This window comes from Bactrocera neohumeralis, chromosome 3 (genome assembly GCF_024586455.1).
Source record: "Bactrocera neohumeralis isolate Rockhampton chromosome 3, APGP_CSIRO_Bneo_wtdbg2-racon-allhic-juicebox.fasta_v2, whole genome shotgun sequence".
Lineage (NCBI taxonomy): Eukaryota > Metazoa > Arthropoda > Insecta > Diptera > Tephritidae > Bactrocera > Bactrocera neohumeralis.
This window is the reverse complement of record NC_065920.1, coordinates 35,376,965-35,397,123: the sequence shown is the minus strand read 5'-3', so window position 1 is coordinate 35,397,123 and position 20,159 is coordinate 35,376,965. Positions and strand designations below refer to the sequence as shown.

The following is a 20,159-nucleotide window of genomic DNA, read 5'->3' as shown; positions in this document are numbered from 1 at the left end:
AAAGTGTTCTGGAGGCAGCTTTGAAGCCATGGGCAAACAAACATTTTGGTCGCAAACCATGGACGTTTCAACAAGACTCAGCACCGTCTCACAAAGCGCGAGTGAACCAAGAATGGCTAAAAAACAACGTTCCGAACTTCATTACGACCACTCAATGGCTCTCGAATTGACAAGATGCGAATCCAATAGATTATTCTCTCTGAGTCATTTTGAAGAGCAAGGTCCGAAGTAAAAAATACACCAGTCTCGAGATGCTGAAGGAAGCCATTGTCCGTGAGTGGGCCAAAATACCGGCAAGTCACATTCGGGCAGCTTGCGATTCATTTTTTGACCGTCTCAAGGCCATAGTTAAGGTTAAAGGTGGTCATATCGAGCAAAAGTGAATTGGTCCTGAATTTATGATTATTTTCACACATTTTGTACTTTAAAATAAATAAAAATAATTTTCCAGAGCGAATTTATGGCTTTTTTAATGGGTTACACTTCGAGTGCCGGACCCTGTAAATATGTCGATTATTTTTCATGTATTCTGATTTTTATAATGTGATAATGAATGAAATAAATGTATATAAAGATTTCAAAATAAACTATTGCAAACCTTACAATATCATTGATAATATCGTGAACTGTGAGCGTATATACCATATATCTAAAACCGATTATATATCTAATGCAACAAAAGCGCCTGTGACAAGAAAGCTTACCTGTGTATAAACCATATTAATTTTATAGAATTTTTAATTTCTTCCTTCTAAATGCCAGTTCGAGCACAATTTCTCAAATAAACACACTTTGAGTTCTTGCATATAGATACATATTTATTTGCTTATCATTACATAAAAATATTTATAAACGAATTTCAAAGAAAATATAATACTAATCAGTCTACGAATGTGATATTTGGTTGAGTCATTTGCATTTTGTTTTATTTTTATTTTTCTGCCTACGAACATTTACTATAATCGATTTGGTTTATTTAGTAATTATTATTTCTTTTAGTAGGGTAGTCCACATAGTAATATATTTTTTCCTGCTTGCTGCAAATTTATTTCAGATAGGCTGCTAAATTCATGTGCTAGGCTAATTTGCATCTAAAAAACAAGTATCTAATCTCAGAAACACTTTTATAAAATCGCTTTTGTATCACGGCTTATACTCTTGAATGAAAGGATTAAGCTTTATCCCACATTTCGTTAGCTCCTTAAGAAGTAAAAGATCTTATGGCATTCACAGACACTGTGATTTCTTGATTATTTTCTACAAATTTTCCTTCCACTTCTCTTACATATTACAATAATAAATACAACCTTCAAATAGTAATTTAAAATATGGGAAAAATTAGAATTTTTGCTCTCTACTATTTCTTCCACATTAAAATATTGCTGAGCAACAGTTTTCCTGAAAGATAACGAAGAAAAGACAATTTATTATAGTTTTTCTCTTTCCGAAATGAATGTTCTCGTTGAAAAGAGGAGAAAAGTAGAGAGGGAAACTAAGTCTAACTGGTGTTTGGCTCGATATCGAATGTCGCTTTCTTTTTCTACAAAACTTATAATATACTTCAAGCCAATATATTTTATGAATATTTGGTCCAAATTCCACTTCTAATTGTAGTGTGGATAAATTAGATGCAGACATCTGACGGTTGACTATGTAAACCACATTGTAACTAATATGAACGGCAAGCCCAATAATATATTTCCTATACAAGTTACAGATTTAATGTCATGCCAACTCTTAGATTTCAGTCTCAATCTAGTTCCAAATAGAAAAAAAACAAGTTCTGTTATGAACCAAAACCGAAACCTTTCTATCATTTAAACTCCAATTTTTCGACAATCAAATAAAATCCAATAAGCTTTATCGATCCAATCCGTTTGAGATATCCCAAAAATTATCTTTTTGAGCTCCAAATTTGGAAATATAAATTGAATTGTCAATTTTCATGCTGAATTTTGAAATAAGTAATTATTAAGCTATATTTTTCATAATTTTCCGGCTTTTCGGGACTGAGTTTGAAGTGCAAATAACCAAAAGAGTATAGTATACATAAATTTCTACAAGGGTTACGATCTTTGCTTGATTATAAGTATATTGATATTGAAAAAAAGAAAATCTGAAGTAAAATTGTTTCAGTGAATTTATTATAATAACTTTTATATCAAAACATCACAAACGTTACTGAGATACACAATAGGCTTCTCCATCATTACCACATATCCTCGTCAACATTGTAGCGCCCTTTCTACTAAAACCTGAATATAGGTGTGTATATAGTATATGTTTACGTACATATGTAAGTGGGTATAGTCTATGGTGCTTGAATACATATTTTTAAAATCTTACGAATTTCATAAATATACAGATATGTACAAATATTGTTTCGCTCGAAAGTAATAAAAATACATTTTTATGCGCTAAATTAAGAAAAACCAAAACAAAAATTATTTATAGATTTGCTTAAAATCATATATGTACATAAGTGGCTTTTGCTAAAAACTTTGCTCGACATTTTATATTATCTATTTATTATTACAATATTTTATATTTATATTTCTATTATTTTATTTTATTTTTCCTTTTCCAGTTTGCTAGTAAGTCGGTATATTATAATTATGAACTTTTGTAAACATTTGCTGGCTACTTTGGTTTACTCTACTCACTTTTTACTGTATAAGTATATTGGGAACATTTTTTGTTGTTGTGTAAAATTGTTGGTAAATTATTTTGAGAAACAAAAATATCGTATCAATTGGTGGGCTCACAATTAGCTTATGCACATAGATACATACATATAAATTTCAAAAAATTTTGCAACGTTTTTTAAAAATTGACAGTCTCTATTATTTACGGATGCAACGCTAAATGTCACGCTGGGGTGTATACAGACATACATATTATACATAAATGCTAGCATAACAGTATGTAAACATCGGCATATATAGTACATATATGTACATATGTAGGTGTTATCAGAACAGTTCTAGTTTTGGACAACATTTTGTTGCTTTTGTTTTTGTTAAATACTAAATGTGGTGTTTAAATCACATCGTATAATATATATATTTATATGTATGCCATAAATTATGTAAGTACGTTATGTAATATCTAATACATGTTTGCTACATCCGTTATGTATATACATTATAGGATTTGATGTTAATTTATTTTCCTGTTATCCATTGTTTGTTTTATTGTTTATGTCAATACTTGATGAATGCTGATCTGATCACTTGATTTGGTTTGTGTATTTGTATTGATTTCTGAATGTTTATATATCTATTTGGTTTAATACTTTTATGTAAGTGTATAAAGGGTGGTTCATATAGTTTCTGCATTTTCTTCTAATTTACTCTTCCTTTAGGTAAAATATATTTTTGGATTTTGCAGTTTTTTAGGCAAGAAAGTTTGGACGAAAGTCAGCTGATATAATCTCCTTAAAGAGAAATTAAATAAATATAAAAACAATGGCAACATTGCCCGACTTTTGTCTGAATAAGGTGTCGAAGATCTGTCTTCGATTCTCCAAGCGTTGGATAGCAGCGAAACGGATAGACGATACCAGTTTTTTAAACAAACTGGCAGCACTTGGAAAAATATGATTTCTAACTTTTTTATTTGGAAGAGAAATACTTCTTTAGGCTTTTCGAAAATATGGAAATAAAATTTGGTACCACGTTTTACATTATCCGTTGACGCTTTTATCTCGAATTAAATCGGTAGTATTAATAATATTGTTACTGTTTTCATGAGAATATTTTGAGTAAATAGCAGAAGCAAAGATGGCGAGGAGAGAAATAGCGATCGAATCACATTATTCAGAAGACAGATCAAGATACCGTCACATTATTCCAAAGCCACTAATCAACTTGAAGTTCTATAAAAAGAGTTTTCTTTTCAAAAAGCATTTTTCTCAAGTACCAGGCCGATATAAAATTGCTTGTTTAGACCGAAAGTCTTTAAAATTGCTTCTCTAAGGGCCTTTTACGAAAAATCGAAAAAAGTTAACATTTATTCTGAAAATCCGATAATCAATTGAAACGTAAAACAATATAATTAAGGGAAACAATCTACACTCTGTGAACCACCCTTCATCAGTTAATTTAATGTCACCTAGGAATGGGTTCTTACGAGAAACGTTTTCAAGGCAAAAAGTTAATTGGAAGCATGAAAAGTATGCCAAAAATATTTAAAATATAACTATAAACTAATTCAAATACACTTGTATTTTATAATATGGGTAAATCCCGTTAAATTACAAACACTAATTCATGAAAAGAATTTATATGCTTTCATACTTAAAAATTATTTCCTTGCGTAGTGTAAATGTTGGGTAAATGAGAGTGCTCGTGCGCCTACATACTCGTGAGTGCGTGAATTTTCGAATAAATATTATAGCTTTAGGCGCGATAGCCAGTATTCTCCTTCTGCAAATTACTGCTGTTTATCACATTATTAATATCGATGACCACCGAATCGGTCATCGAGCACTTGCTATCCAACTCTGTTTGCCCTTCGAGCAAGGCATTTCCGTTTGGCGTACCAACTGGCACTTCCTGTATGAAAGAAATGGGAAGATAAAAGTTAAAATCAGTAAAGCGTAAAGCGAAATTGGAAGTAATAAGTTTATTTTAGAAATATCTGGCAACATAAGTGGTATTGTAGCTGTACATTGTCACTTCGTTGTGCGACGCAACACTTTTGCCCGGCGGTGGCCGCTGTACGACATTTAAACTCGGAACGCGTGTAGTACATCTGCAATCGGATTTTTAGTGATCATAGCAAATAGCATGGCATGTTTGAGTTGCTCAAACTTTATATGAATTATGTATGTATGTATGTAATATATGGAATTACCTAAGTACATTCCTACCGTTTCTCGTCGTTTATGGTATAATTTTGACACGGTTTTTTCTGTATACGTAGGCATCAAAGCCGATTGTATTACCTGATAGAGTATGGCGGCATCCAGTGCCATTAGTTCTTTTCGTGATAGCTCTTCAACGACGGCAGCGGCATAACAATCGCCCAGCATGTTGTTTGTGGTGCGCATCCGATCTCTGAAATTAGTATATGAAGAAAATATTAGATTCGAAAAATAAATCAAATATAAAATAGATAGATAGAGATATGGTCGATATAGCTATTTGGAAAGTTTTGCTGATTACTCCTTGATACTATAGTGCCTTTAATCATTGTTCGAAATATAATAAAACCTAAGTAGTTAAGAGAAAGACTAAGCCATTCACAAAGTTTCCCCGAGAATAAGACGTAAATTTGTAATTAGAACTAACATTTATACTCGCTACATAGGCACCGAGGGCGACGAACCTAGTGTATATCCAAACGATACTGTTAAGGACGATAGCATAAAAAAACCACGTAACGATTTTGGAAGACCGTAAAATGAAGCTGGTGCTCTGGTGATACTAAAGGAAGACATTCGATATATCGCTTATGAAACCGGCGGACCCGGTCTCTCGAATCAATAAAAAAAAGGGTTAAATTACTTTTAAGTGCTTCCGTATCCACAGAGTTTTTTGGATTTTGTCCGATAGACATGTTTTTGTCCTGAAACTTCAAGATAATGCTCACTGGGGACAAATCGGCGAGACTGAAGTCGCTTTCGAAGTAAAATACTTATCATAATATTAACAGGTATCGAGAAACGTGATAACTATTATCAATGTATCGTCTTTGATGGCATTTATAATTAAACCAATTTTATAAAAAAAATCAGCTTTTCATTAAAATGGTACGAACTTCTCAGTTTGTCTCTTAGATAATTACTTCAACTTCTTTTTGCACAATATTAGGATATTTGCTCTAATCTTATTCCACAAACACTACAATTAGTATTTTGATGGTGATGTACCAAAGTCAAATCAGTGGGGTTTGCTTCAACTCCATTTAGTGATTTCAAAATCTACCATTTTTTTTGAATTTTTATATTTGCGAAAGGCGGATCAAATTCAAGACGTTTTCCTGAAATCTAAGAATATTGGGTGAAAAGATTTGTTTTGTTTTAAGTCTAGTTTTCATAGGCAATATTACGGCTTAGAAGGGTATGTACATGAAATTTAGAGAAGATACTCACACAAACCAATCGACAGCAAAGAGGAGAGTAACATCTTGTACCGGAGCATCGATGGCAGTAAGGACCACAAGCAGCAGAACCAGAGCAGCACTCGGAACACTAGCCGAACTCATAGAAGCCGCAGTCGAAGTCAATAAAACCGTGACCAGTTCACCAAAACCCAACGGTATGCCACTCATCTGGGCGATAAAGATCGAGGCGATCGAAATGAAGAGTGCCGTGCCATCCATATTGATGTTACAGCCGATCGGTAGCACAAAACGGCTGATGCGCTGATCCACTCGCAACTTGTCGTTCATGCAACGAAATGTGATCGGTAGAGCAGCAGCACTGCACTTCCACGAAGTGTTAGCCAGTTTCGGTACCGTAGTGATCCAACAGCAAAATTTCAGGGTTTCGAGGAGAAGTATTGTCATTTCGGTGTGACGATAAAGTGATGCAGAGATTCAGGTGCAATTCACATAAAACGCGTTAGGCACAGCACAGCCATTTTGTAGAGAAGAGTCAGTCGGCCATTTTGAGTTTGTTGTTTATCATGATTTTATAAAATTGTGGTTATTGATTTGTTATTTGTTATTTTTGTAAACATTTTCAGTTTTATGTTGATTTGTTGGTTATTTGTCAAATGACGCATTTCGATTTGTTACGATTTTTATAGTTTTTTTTGTTTTCAAAATAAAAATTTAAAATGCAAATCAAAAATTGGAAACCAAAAAGAAGGAAAAAAATATTTGTAGCAATTAAAATTAGGTCTAACGGTGCTGCATTCATTAATCACAGTCAAAACCACGACCACATAACCGCATATAAAATACATATATGTATATATAACGATATATAGTATATACTATATATATACATACATATATACCTATATAGATAAGATCGTGGTGTAAACTTGAATGCAGCCAACGTTAAGGACATACTATTATATATTATATATATAAATGTATATGTATATACTATATAATATGAGCGTGCTCATATACATATATATATTATTATGAGACAATTTCTGACATTTAAAAGTGCTCTCTCGAGTATACAAGTACAATAATCAAAAATGCAATTATCACAGATACATAGACTTCAGATACGTTATGAGGCAGTACAATAAGTACATATGCATGTATGTATATATGTATGCTGTTATGCGTATTATGTTACATACATACAAGATAGTTACATAGTTTTACATATGTATGTAGATATGTTCGCTTACGTTGAGGCTGTCGCAAAAGCGGTCAGCATGGGCTGTATAAGTCCGGCATAGAATTTGAATGGATTCCGTCGCACGAATACAAAATAAATCCCCTGCATTATAATGAATTGATATAGGCATACGCCAATCAGATTGGTGAGTATAAACCACATCAGCTGCTCCATGACTAAATGCAGATCGTTGACGCCCAAAATCTTGCCAGCTATCACTGAACTAATGCCGATGGGTGTTAGCCACATGACGCAGGTGACCATCTTCATAATGACCTCAAAGACGGCAGTAAAGAAATCCACCACAATTTGCCCCTTTTCGCCGATCGTGCCCAATATGGTGCCGAAGACTAGGCAGAAGAAGACGATGCCGAGCGTGTTGGTGCCGCTGCGATATTGCACCACACGTATGAGCGCCGGTTCGAGTACGTCCCCGCCTTGTTGTTGTTGTGCTTGTATCTCTTCGGTCGGTTCGAAATCGGTGCCGATCGCGGTGTCATTAAGTGTCTCATTGAATGTATGCAAAATACTTGGTTTGGGAAGATAAACAGTGTGCGCTTGTTGAAACGATGCTTGAAAGAGATTGTCCGGGAAAACGTTTCTGAAAAGAAGCAAATTCAAAGCCTGACATTTTAAGAACACTTGATCTAAACGATATATTCATATTTTATACCACAAAAATTGGGGCAAAATTAAGAGCGATTCAAATAGGATTTTCCAGGGACAATAGAAATATAATTTTTTCGATCATTTTATTCAAGAATGGCAATAGCTATACCGCTTATCCGATTGAATGTTTTTCTGTGTACACAAGTATGTGTTAATATTTGTTGTTGTATGAATGTGCTTCGAGCAAACTATTCAACGAGGACGGTCCTGTTCCGAAAAATTCTCAAAAAGGAACTATTTCGCTAACCTGTTTGGTTCACATACAACAACAAAATTTTTAATTTATATTATTTATTAATATTTAAAGAGGTTAGGAATGTTGCCAATCTTAGTTTTTGTCTCTAAAAAATATTTCTGAATTGGAAGCTTACTTAAGCATCTTTTATAGCGATGTACTTGGTAGTGTTGCTTCGGAACCACTTCAACTTACATTTGATGGAATAAATCATTTAAACAGGTGGCAACCCTTCGCAAGAGTAAATTTATATTCTTTTCTCCATCGAACAATAACAAATAAAATTTGTTTCTAAAAATTCGTCCGCCTGGCCGTCAACACTTCAATTATTATTTCCGTTATGTAAACGGAAATTCGAACAAATGCTCTTTTTTTGCTCACAAAACATTTGCACCAGAGAACGTATGCCTTATGATATTGAAGTTCCTTATCCACCCGGTATCAACCTACACTGCCTTATCATCATGGTTGTTGCATAAATTAATCCATACCGGTTGAGACGGCAAACGCAGCGTATCTCAAACTGTTGCGAGAAGTTGCGTCATTGGTGTTACCCTGTTAATTCAACTTTCACACTGGCTCATAAACTGATACGGTTGGTATAGGAAACACCACATTTATGTGACTTCGATAACAGGGTGACGGGAATTCAGTATAATTATCGAATAAATGCCACATAACGTAAATTTCATACGCAGAGAACGTATATGATATACGATATACGTATAAAATATACGTTCTCTGATGAATTACAAACAAATTCGGTAGTTAAGTTACATTAAAGGTCATAGACTCAATTAGTTTTATTGGTATATTTTACTTCTAAAACTTAACTTACTTACTAAAATTATATTTATACCATACTCAAATGTGATATATGTGATATTTACTTAACCGAATAGGCTAAATTGAATATATTGAGCTGGCTTGGAAAACGTCAATGCTTAGTCAGGTTGAAGGTCGAAAATCACTATACTGGGTATTTTGGGGGCTTGTTCCATTAACCTTTGGCATTGCTTAGCTATACTCGAGAACTTATTTTCAAGCAGTTCTATAAATATACATATAACTCACAAACTGGCCTACGTATTCTGCATAGAATAACGAAAATCATTATATGCAGTAATATGTCATTATTTCATATATTTTCAATTATTATACTTCTAGTTAATTTATCTGAAAAATCTTACATATTAGCCAATATAGTCTAAGGCCAACAAAAAGTTTGAAAATTTTATATTTGGTATATGAGGGCTAAAGGAAATATTCGCCCGAATCCACCCACTTTTGACATGCAAACATGCCGTCCTCTCCGAAAAGTCAGACAAAAGCACTGTGCTCTACATTTTCAGTAAATGGGAAACTTAAACAGTTATAGTCAGATTTGGAAGTTTTTACACTTAAAATGGCACTATTTGTTCATAGTTGTATCCCGCTATATTTTTTAGTACTTGATATACGGGCAGGTGAAAGAATCGGTTAAAATTTAAAATTTGTGTTATAAGGGAAGCGGGCGTGGTTGTTATCCGATTTTAGGCATTTTTACAAGGTTACATAGGAATGTCATAAGTATCTTATGTGCCGAATTTAGTTGAAAATGGTTGATAAGTTCCTAAGGTATAGGTTTTCACATAAATTTAGGTGGTGTCACAGCCGTACACCGGCTCCTACAAAGCCTTCTTTCAGCATAACGCATTTTGTTATTGATTTATCGCTATTCGATTTTGGGGAGATATACAATACATTAAGCCTATTAGTAGGGTGGGACCACGCCCACTTTATACAAATGTTCAGCCTCGTGAGCTCCGCATCTTAATTTGTGCCTTAGTAAGGGCATTTTATATCCATCTACAAACTTGTCCTTACTTTTGTACTTTTGTATCCGGTAACATGTATACCAAGTTTCATTAAGATGTCTTAAGTTATCGCTTACACGGACTGACAGACACACAAACAGATAGTTACTCGGAAATCAACTCGTCTCGTCATCCTGATCATTTATATATAACCACATATCAATCTCGATTAATTTTAGGTGATACAAACAACCGTTAGGTGAACTAAGTAAACTATTATTCTTTTACTCACCTTCCCAAATCCAAAAGACTATCCAGTAGATTGACAGCCCTTTTATCAGTAGAACGATCGGCGGTATTATGTAGATTAGGATCACCGGGATGGATTAGCAGCACCAAGGCAATGCCGAGCAGCGCATTCAAGAACGAAGTCGTCACGAAGTACACCAAAGTGCGCAATGCAATTTTACCGTTCATGCGTGCATTTAAACTAGCCGAACCGGCGATCAAGCTTGAAATTATTAACGGTAAAATCATAAGCTTTAAGACGCGCATGAAGAGTTCGCCCGGATAGGAAATCAGCATAATGGAATCCTCATGTAAATTTAAGGGCCGCAACGAAAAACCTTTGAAGAAAAGACAATACTTTTACTCACTGTATTTGTGTATATAGTACGAGTATACATATAGACTTGTATTAATAATAATTCCAAAAATATATATTATTTATAAATTGAGTTATTCTTAAATCTCAATAGTCCCTTACATGTCGACAAAACTTTTGAGCCTATAAAACATTTTTTGAGATGGCTAATCTCAGTTTCGGCTTTTAGGTTCGCCGAAGGTTAAACTGCAGAGTTGTTTCAACCTCAGTCTTGCAAAGGCTGGACAATGGAGGAGAAAGTACCTGGATGTTTTCAACTCACCGTCCGCCATACAACTTTAATGACTAGCTAACTGCTAACTTAAAAAAATGAGTTCCCAAAAGGCCATAAGGGATTCAGTATTGAGTAGTTTAAAGGACAACACAAATAATTATTGAAAGTAGTTAACATTACTCTTATTAAATGCTTTTCTTCTCAAACATACATGTTTATACTCTATGCATTTTTGGGAACAGCTTGAAAGGGTAACTTGTAAGATTTTATTTCGTTAAGATTTCATTTAATGTTAAGATGGGCAATTTATTAAGCAATGATTAAAAGACTAAATTAACTAACTAACTAATGGTTATTAAAGCTGATATCAATGTGCAGTTATTCAGATATCCAGATTATTTTCTCCCAATTGAAAATCAACTCTAGTTATATGATGATTTTGGTATAGCTAAGCACCGACATCCTAATTTATAAGCAGGGTTCTATAAATATCATTATATTCAATTTTTGTATATTTGTAATGCCAAAGGTAGGAACATGAACGTCTGTAATATATTTTAAAGGTTCGATGCTTTATCAAATGTTCGGTAAATATCGCCTAAAAAGCTAGCCAAATATATAAAAGCCAAGAATATGTATATGGTACTTGTATCTATATACACACATAAGTATATGTATATATATTTATATCATGCTATTTTCACCAAACTTTAGTCAGTAACGAATCGATTGGGTAAGAAGGAAATACTATTATGGTACAACAACAAACATCTAATTATTATTCATCTCTTGTAGTAAACTAACAGACGGGATAACTTTATTATTGCATTCTCAAGTAGGTTTTTAAATTATAAAGCATAGCTGTAAAGCCGCTAGTTGAGAATAATTCAAAGCAATAGAAATTATTCAAAAACTTTTAATTATTTTTCGTCCGTTTTTATGAAATTTTTACATTCTTCAAACATGTATAATACGAGAGACTATCTCTCCGTCTTGAGTAAAACTTGAGATATCTTGATGGAATTTGGTACATATGCTTCTTGGTGTCCAAAGAGGGTTGATATTGCAGATGGCACCGCCCGTCTTTAGGTGAAAACCAATATATCGGGACCTGCTCGACTAACTTCAACCAAATTAACTAGATAATATTATCACGATAAATTTTAAAATAGCATATGGCATTTTTATGATATGTAGTTTTGACAAAAACAAACCAAATCGTGTCGATGATACCCAACTCCCATATACTACATATACTTATTTTCATTACTCTAACGAATCTTATGTCGAATATGTCGGTCAGTGTATGATTTATATATACAAATATACCTAATTGCTTGGATTCGGATCATCTGGTTGACGTTTTATTTAAAATATTTCCCTGTCTTTGGTTACACCCGAACTTAGCTCTTCTTTACTTTTTTCAAACAAGATTAAATGAGCCATATTTAAAAGAGGTGGCATTAAGGTGATGTATACAAGCAAATATACTTACATGTTGACATATACTCTTATGCGGACATATACATACATACATATATAAACTGTTATGTGGTGGCACTTATGTAGTAAGCTCAAGACATGGCCGAGTGACAGCCTGAGCACGCGAATGACACTTCGTTCGTGTAAACTGGGCCAACAAGCTCAAGGTCACATTCGTTCGTTCGCTTTTTATGCACACACATATACATACATACATACACATCTGCTTATGTAAGTGTTTTGCCATTTTTTCCGTGTTTTGAAAACACAAGTGAACTTGACAGGCATTCAAGTGTACTGTTTTGTTGCGGGAAAGCCAGTGAACCGTGAGGAACGCCACACAGGACGGCCGATAGAAGATAATTCGTTTAATTGCGAATTACATCGCAACATTGCAGTATGTGGACTGTGTCCTCCGCCTGCTGAGGCAGCGCGTTAATCGGCGATGACAGTCAGCGAGACGTACGAGGGTGTGTATCAATAAGGGAGACAAACAACGATAACGCTACTTGTTTTTTTAGTGTTGGCACTCTCATTAGGCTAATTATAATGTGATAACGCCTTTTTATCGCGCTCTCATGTCAGAAGGCAAACATGCCGCAAGTGTCAGGAGTTTACACAGCCACGCAGAAAACAATTATTTCATACATATCTGATGTGGCCATTACAGCGATTGAATTTATGCTGTTATTTTTGAACTCTTTGAGAAGAAGGCATGCTTTGGGAGGGGTAGTAGACTGTTTTTTGCAACTTGTTGCAGAATGATGTTGCAAGAAAAGTTATTAATTAAATTTTGGCTATTATTGAAATGTAGAAGAGAGGAAGTCATTCCAGAATTATCCAAAGTCGTTAGTTTTTGTTGAAGGTACACTTTAGGATCAATCGGAATAGGATCAATCGAAAAAATTGATTTCGCTGTCCAATCCAAGGTAGTAGTTAAGTGTACGGTTCACTCAGTTTCAGCACATGAAATTTTAAATGCGATTTTCTCGAATCAGGCATTGACGATACTCGGACACTATCACATACCGTCTTATGGACTTGAAATTTTAACTGTAACTTCACAATAATTTTTTTTTTTTTTTAAACCAAATACGATATTTCGTTATTCTAGGAACGACTATTACAATATACTGCTATATTTTTCCGTAAAAAATTAAACCTTTTTACAAGCCCTTCGTTTTACTAAATATAGCAAGTCTTATGAAAATTAAGATCCTGTCTCTTTGTTTAGTTCAGATTGCATAAACTCCTAGAGTTTCAGGAGATTGAGTCAGTAACCCCATTTTATATCAAAATATCACTATTTTCCATTTGTAGATATACGAACATACATACATATATTAAGCAAAGCCTGAAAGATAGATTCGCTTCTCTTTTCCTTACTCCCAGATTAGTACTCAAGGAGTAAGCGAACGGGTGCGAAGATGCATTCAAAAACCATTACCAAAGCGGAAATTCGAAGATTCGGCCAGCACCTTTATGATGTTAGATACTTTCCCTTGTAATATAATGAATAAAAAGCTTTGCAACTTTTCAGATATTTAACACATTTGGTGATTTAAATTCCAAAAGCTATTGGCTATCTGGCACCGTGAGTATACACAACACCTTCCCATTCTTCCGCGTTGTGAAGACCAGGCGTAGAAAGATTTGGTTTTGCTTAGTTTTTAGAAACTTATTATTATTATTAAGAAGTGCTTTTATTATTAATTATGTATATAATTGTCGTCTGTTAACGTCTGGATATTAATCGCGAAATGGAGCTGCAAAATTGGTACCACTTCCTAAAAAGTAGCGCTTTCTTATATACAAACTCGAAGCTTTCCAGTTGAGAACGGACCGAAGGATACACAGCTTTGGGAGCGCGGTTTTTAAAAAAATCACTTCATTTGACTTCCAATCGCAAAAAGTTCAGTTATTTTTGAAAAATAAATCTCAATTTATTCATTAATGGAAAAGAGATCCCCGGCTAAAACTCTAAATTGATTTCTCCAAGAATTTCAATAAATCAGGTGGATTACAAAATCTCAAATATGTTCACTTATAAAGCCTTTTTAAACCTTAACTGTTGCTCTTTTTTGTTTCTGGGCGTATATTATTATTTTTCTTATAACTATTTATATAATTTGTCACAGACTAGTTTAAAATACATAAAAATTAATCCATTACAACTTAGGCCAAATAACATTTGTGAGTTAAATCTATTACTTATGTCGTCCTTATAACATATTGTTTGTTTTCCTTAGACTCCTTAGATAAAATATCTGATAAAAATATGTCTAGCTTTACAACTGGTAGAAATGTAGTATCTTCCGAACTAGGTCACTACTGGATCGTCATTTCTAGACACAAATATTTCACTTCACTAGTTTCATGTTTCGTAGCAGAGTGACCATTACTTTTATTTATTTAAATACAAGCATTAACTATATACGTGTACGTGCATTTTTGTGCAATCCAGCGAATGTAAACGAATATTCGAGTTCTACATTTTCACAAGCGCCCACAAATTCCAATTACATATATAGTATGTATGTATGTCTGTACATGTGTATTCCGCTATCATTCCAATTACGCTAATTATGAAAGTGTCTGCGAAACTACTTTGTTCCGAATTATTACCGTTATATAAAAATTAAATATCTGTGGAACAATAATATTGATTCAAATTCACAAATTATTTAAAATTGCGGCAAATAGCAACTCAAATTTATTTGAACGTGTCTCATGAAAGAACGCCGTAATTTGGAATTATTTTGTAAAGAAAGTGTTGTTTACTGAACGTGTTTTAAAATTGCAAAGTGTAAACTGGAATAAATATATATATGTATATTGAGCTGACATGCGAGTCAGATATTTGTAAACAGTTTTGGGCTGATTACATTTAATTTTCACATTCAACTCAAGTATGCCCGTGACCATATTTCAACTCAATGTGAGCGGCACATTCGGCGAAAATTATTATATTTAGTATCAATCATATACTGTTTTCACCCACTTTCATCAGACTATATGTATATATGTATTATACATATTATGTCCAATATTATACATTCATTTTATTTTGCCAAAATACATTAAATATTAACTGATATGGAATTATATGCGGTATAAAGTTAACAGAATTAAGATATTTTAACACCAAGTTACATTATAACACTGTTATTTCTTTAAGTTATCTAACATATAAACAGATATTTCCAGTAAAAAGTCAGTCATACTACTGTGATCAAATTGAAAGGTGAATTTTTATTTTATCCTTCGCGTGTTCTTCGGATCGGTACATTTTTCTGTAAGTTGCTAGTACTGTTAGTGACATCTACATATGCGTCAAAATTTTCATTAGTATTTGAGATATGCGTCGTTTTGTGAGGCTCTAAAAGTGAATTCTTCGATTTTTACTATGCCTGAATTTTTTGAGCAAAGAAATGCGATAATGCATTGGTTACTCGTGATCATTTCGCCACATTTTCAACTTACATCGTGCCGCAACAACCGCATTCGCTAGATTTACCTTTGTGTAATTTCTGGCTATTCAGCAAATTCACAAAACCACTCCGAGGACAGCGTTTTGACTCAATTGAGGATATAAAAGCTGAATCGAAGAAGGCTCTGATGGCCATCACAACGGAGGATTTTTCCAAGTGCTATGATGACTGGAAAATTTGTTGGCATAAGTGTATTGCAGCGGGAATACTTTGAAGGAGAAGAAATGGACAAAATTCACCTTTCAATTTAATCACAGTCGTAGATACTTAGATCCTCATTTTTGATATCTGATGGTTTGATGGTGAATGCACCTATTTTAGCTATTGTTAGATATGAGATGTTAACATCATTTTATTCTGTGGCACTTGTAGGTTGACATTAAACTAGACTGAGTATGAGTGAATTTCTAAGTTCAAGACTTGAAGAAATATACATAAGAATGTGCTATTGGGCCATGATACATTTTTATAAAGATTTAAGGTAAACATGAGTAACTAAAAGTCTCATTCAACTCATATACCAATATTAAAGGTACCCATGTAATGCGGCATTTATACATATAAAAGTGACAAAATGATGACTTGGGTAAAATATGGGGTTACCATATTCCCTGATTTGTCAGGGAATTCCCTGATTTTGACCTTCGGCACTGATTCCCTGATTTTCGTGAAATATGCACTGATTCCCTGGTTTCCTCCTGAATCGGCGATTTTTTTTTAAATTATTATTACTTTTGAGCGATTCAGTTTTTAGACTCGAAAAATGTTCATATTGACGACAGCGCTGAGTCGTTTACCGAAATCTTGATAATAGTTCAGTATTTGTTGTCTATCCCTGGTCACAACGCAAATTGCGAGCGTATTTTCTCCTTAATCAATACACAGTGGTGTGACGAGCGTGGGGGAGGGGAGGAAGGTTTATACATATGCAACGGGACTGATTTTGTCTGAGACCGATATGGTAGCCCTAGTTAAATAGGCTCTCCGAGCCAAATTTGAAATAGGTCAACAGTTTTTCATTTATCCGTGATCGTTTTTTCTATAAATATTTATTTAATACATTTTAAAATATTCAAACAGCTGATTATGATTAACGACAAATTGTCATGAATGTCACAAAAAGTTGTATCGCATAATTGCAATTTAGTCCATTTTTGTGACCCAAGTAACGCTAAGTTCCCGATCTAATGATACTAATAGAGCTCATACATCAATTTAGACGATTAAAAGACTTCATATAAATATTTCCAAAAATGCCTGCTTTCTTTTTAACATCAACATCTTACTAAAGTTTTCGATACATGCATTATGCCTCCAGCTAAGTACCTTCGAAGTCCAAATATGTAAGTAAGCTCTTCGATATCATACGATTTTTATATACTATATACAGGGTTTGTCCGGAAAGTAATAGGACTGAGCCGATTAAAAAAAATTTATTGAACCAATCGTTAAAATTCCTTAAATGATGATGCTGCGCTGCCACCGCGATTTCCAAACATTGAAAGCGTCACGGAAGGCGTTCTCCAGAATAGCCTTATGAGCCGAGGTGCATGCTGCTTCGATCCCCTCTGTCATCTTAAAATGCTTCCCTTAATCGGTTTTTTCAAGCAAGGAAAAAAGTCCGGAAAGGCATATCTGGGCTGTTGGGCGGCTGCGGAAGCATTTGAGCGCCGGCCTTAGTTAGGCAGCTGTTAATAAGAAAACCGGTGTAAGCCTGGGCGTTGTCGTGGTGCAACTTCCAATCGGCTGCGATGTCTTGTCGGACCCGATTGACCATTCGTTTGAGTCTCTTGAAAACTTCCACGTAAAACTTGACGTTAACAGTTTGTCCAGAAGGAACAAATTCATGGTGGACGATACCTTTGATGTCAAAAAAGACAATGAGCAACGTTTTCTCTTTGGATTTGCTCATTCATCAGTCACCTCTTCCTAGCCCTCCAAAAAGGTCTGCCCACCGAAACACACCACTTCTTGCCAAAGCAACAACTGGGTTAGGTTATTTGATCATATCAAACGTCTGTGTTGCAGATATACCGAGTTTCACACAGAATTTAATCGCGTATCTTTGCTCTAACAAACGCTGCATTTTCGGCTTGCACCGCTCACAGAAACACGTCGCGCGAAAATGTTTGTCCTGACTCTCCAGGTGCTTGAAGACAGCTGGCCAGCCGCTCCTTCATTAGCTGGAACGCCCTCTACCGAATCCAGTCGGTGCGCGCACGCTCCGAAGTACTGTCGCGGCGGAAGAAAATCAGTCCTATTACTTTCCGGACAAACCCTGTATATATTTAATTGATTGCTGATTTAATTGTATTATTGATACTTTGCTTTAAATATGCTGCATAAATGATTTCAAATAGCTTCGAGTCAAAATAAGCTTTAACATTTTTAGCATTGCTTACAATATTCACCAGCCACTTCATAAAATCAATCAACAAAAATTACCCAAAATTCAATTTCTAGTAATAACGCGTTCAAAACTAAGCACGTTCTTTTTTCCACAAAGCTGCGAAAAGTTTTGCAATAACTTTTGGGACATTAAGGTGGTCATGGATTTTAACGAATATGCCTTCTGCTACTGTTTAATTATTTTTTACACAATTTTTTGATTACTTCCAAATAGAGTTATTCAGAGCAGAACTCGTTACCAACTTCCTTCACCGAGTTTAACCAGAAAGTAATTTTCCTGACAGAGTTCGTGTATACAAGTGAAATCAACAAAATTAAGACATTTTTTATGTTCTTTGACTGAGAAACTCTTCTACATGCAATCCAATATACCCTTACCAAGTAATTGTACAAAAAGCAAAGAATAAAGGCAAACTACACAAAGAAAATGAAAGCTAGACAATTACCGTTTATTTTTAGCAAATTTAATGGCGTGTAAATCGTTGCCTCGCTACTTCTCCGGTTTAACGGTTTTACTACATCATCTTGTGGCAACTGTTCAGGAAAAATATAAACGCATAACAAAAACACTTTAACTTCAGTTACGCCGAAGCTATAATACCCTACACAAATATACAAGATTCCTTACAAGAATTTTATGAGTCAGTTTGTATAGCAGCTACATGCTATAGTGGTCCGACCTGAATGATTTCTTCGCAGATTGTACCATTGCCTTAGGTAATGCCCACTTCAAATTTCGTGATGATATTTCATCACAGTCATCAGTTTTCCAAGTAATGCTCAGTTGTTCTAGATAAACATTCATAGATATTTATTCTCTTACTGAATAGTTAGTGTAGTTGTAATGAATACTTGGCGTGCCTTAAAGCAATTTCACATTAAAATTTGCTTGACATTAAACTACGCTGCTTATTTTGTCAAACCGTAATAAGCTCATAAACAATTATATCATATCCATAACTTTTTTTTAGGCAATCTAAATAGTTAATATATTAATTATTTTCCCTTCGATTAAATATGATAATTTTATGATATATCGAATTAATAATTCAATTGAATATGAGAAATATATGTAAGGACGCTAAATTCGATTGAAGCCAAAGATTCGGGTTTTTCTGTTCCAAAATGTTCCATGAAGATATGTAAGAGGAACCATCGAAACCGTTTCAAGAAAAGAATTTTAATTGGCAGTTTATATAAAGTTTCTGGTACTAATTCTATCACTTATGTTGTGGTAAAAATTCCATGTTTTTCTCGACAACTAAAATGCAATTTCACTCTAATTTCATCAATATAACAAAAATAATCACAGGTCATGACAATTGTAAGAGAAGAAAAGACCACTAGAATGCACGGAAATGAAGGAAAGATGGGTACTTTGTTTACAACAAATAAGAAACTTTGACAGTTCGTTTCATTTATGGCATGTCGTGTAGCACTTTTGTGTCCACCTTTCTTGTTTAGACGCTTTGGAAACCTGACAAATGAATTTTAAGTAATGTATTTAACTAAAAGAACGGAAAACGGTAACACCCTAGACGCTATAATTTTAAGCAAAAAATATTCATAAAGATCAAAAGTATAGATTTAAGAAGTCATATATTGAGAATATATTTTGAATAATACTACTACCTGTATTACTACTTCAAATGTTTAATTCAAATAAAATAAAAGTGTAAATGAATTCGAACTGTATGAATCCAAATAAAGATAGTTTCGAATGATTTAGTTGAAGATATATTTTAAAGGATAGATAAAATCAATAAAATATTAAAATAATAGACATAAACTAAATAATTATAAAGAACAATTAGTTCACGAAAATTGATAAAATAAGTTAAATATTACTGTATTGATGTACAACAAAAGATATTAGAGTAGTACCTATCG

The 20,159-nt window shown here is 33.9% G+C and overlaps 1 protein-coding gene across 2 annotated transcripts in view; it reads right to left on the bottom strand.

The window, feature by feature from the left end:
* Positions 1-2,122: 2,122 nt before the first annotated feature.
* Positions 2,123-20,159, bottom strand: part of LOC126754045 (excitatory amino acid transporter) — a 31,394-nt gene continuing 13,357 nt past the window's right edge. For both annotated transcript variants that reach the window (XM_050465910.1, XM_050465908.1), the window contains 5 exons: positions 10,302-10,635; positions 7,320-7,910; positions 6,098-6,427; positions 4,949-5,060; positions 2,123-4,556 (listed from right to left, as the gene is read on the bottom strand). In XM_050465910.1, the coding sequence (XP_050321867.1) occupies positions 4,401-4,556; positions 4,949-5,060; positions 6,098-6,427; positions 7,320-7,910; positions 10,302-10,635 (1,523 nt within the window). In that variant the 3' untranslated portion in view covers positions 2,123-4,400. The remainder of the gene's footprint in view (positions 4,557-4,948; positions 5,061-6,097; positions 6,428-7,319; positions 7,911-10,301; positions 10,636-20,159) is intronic.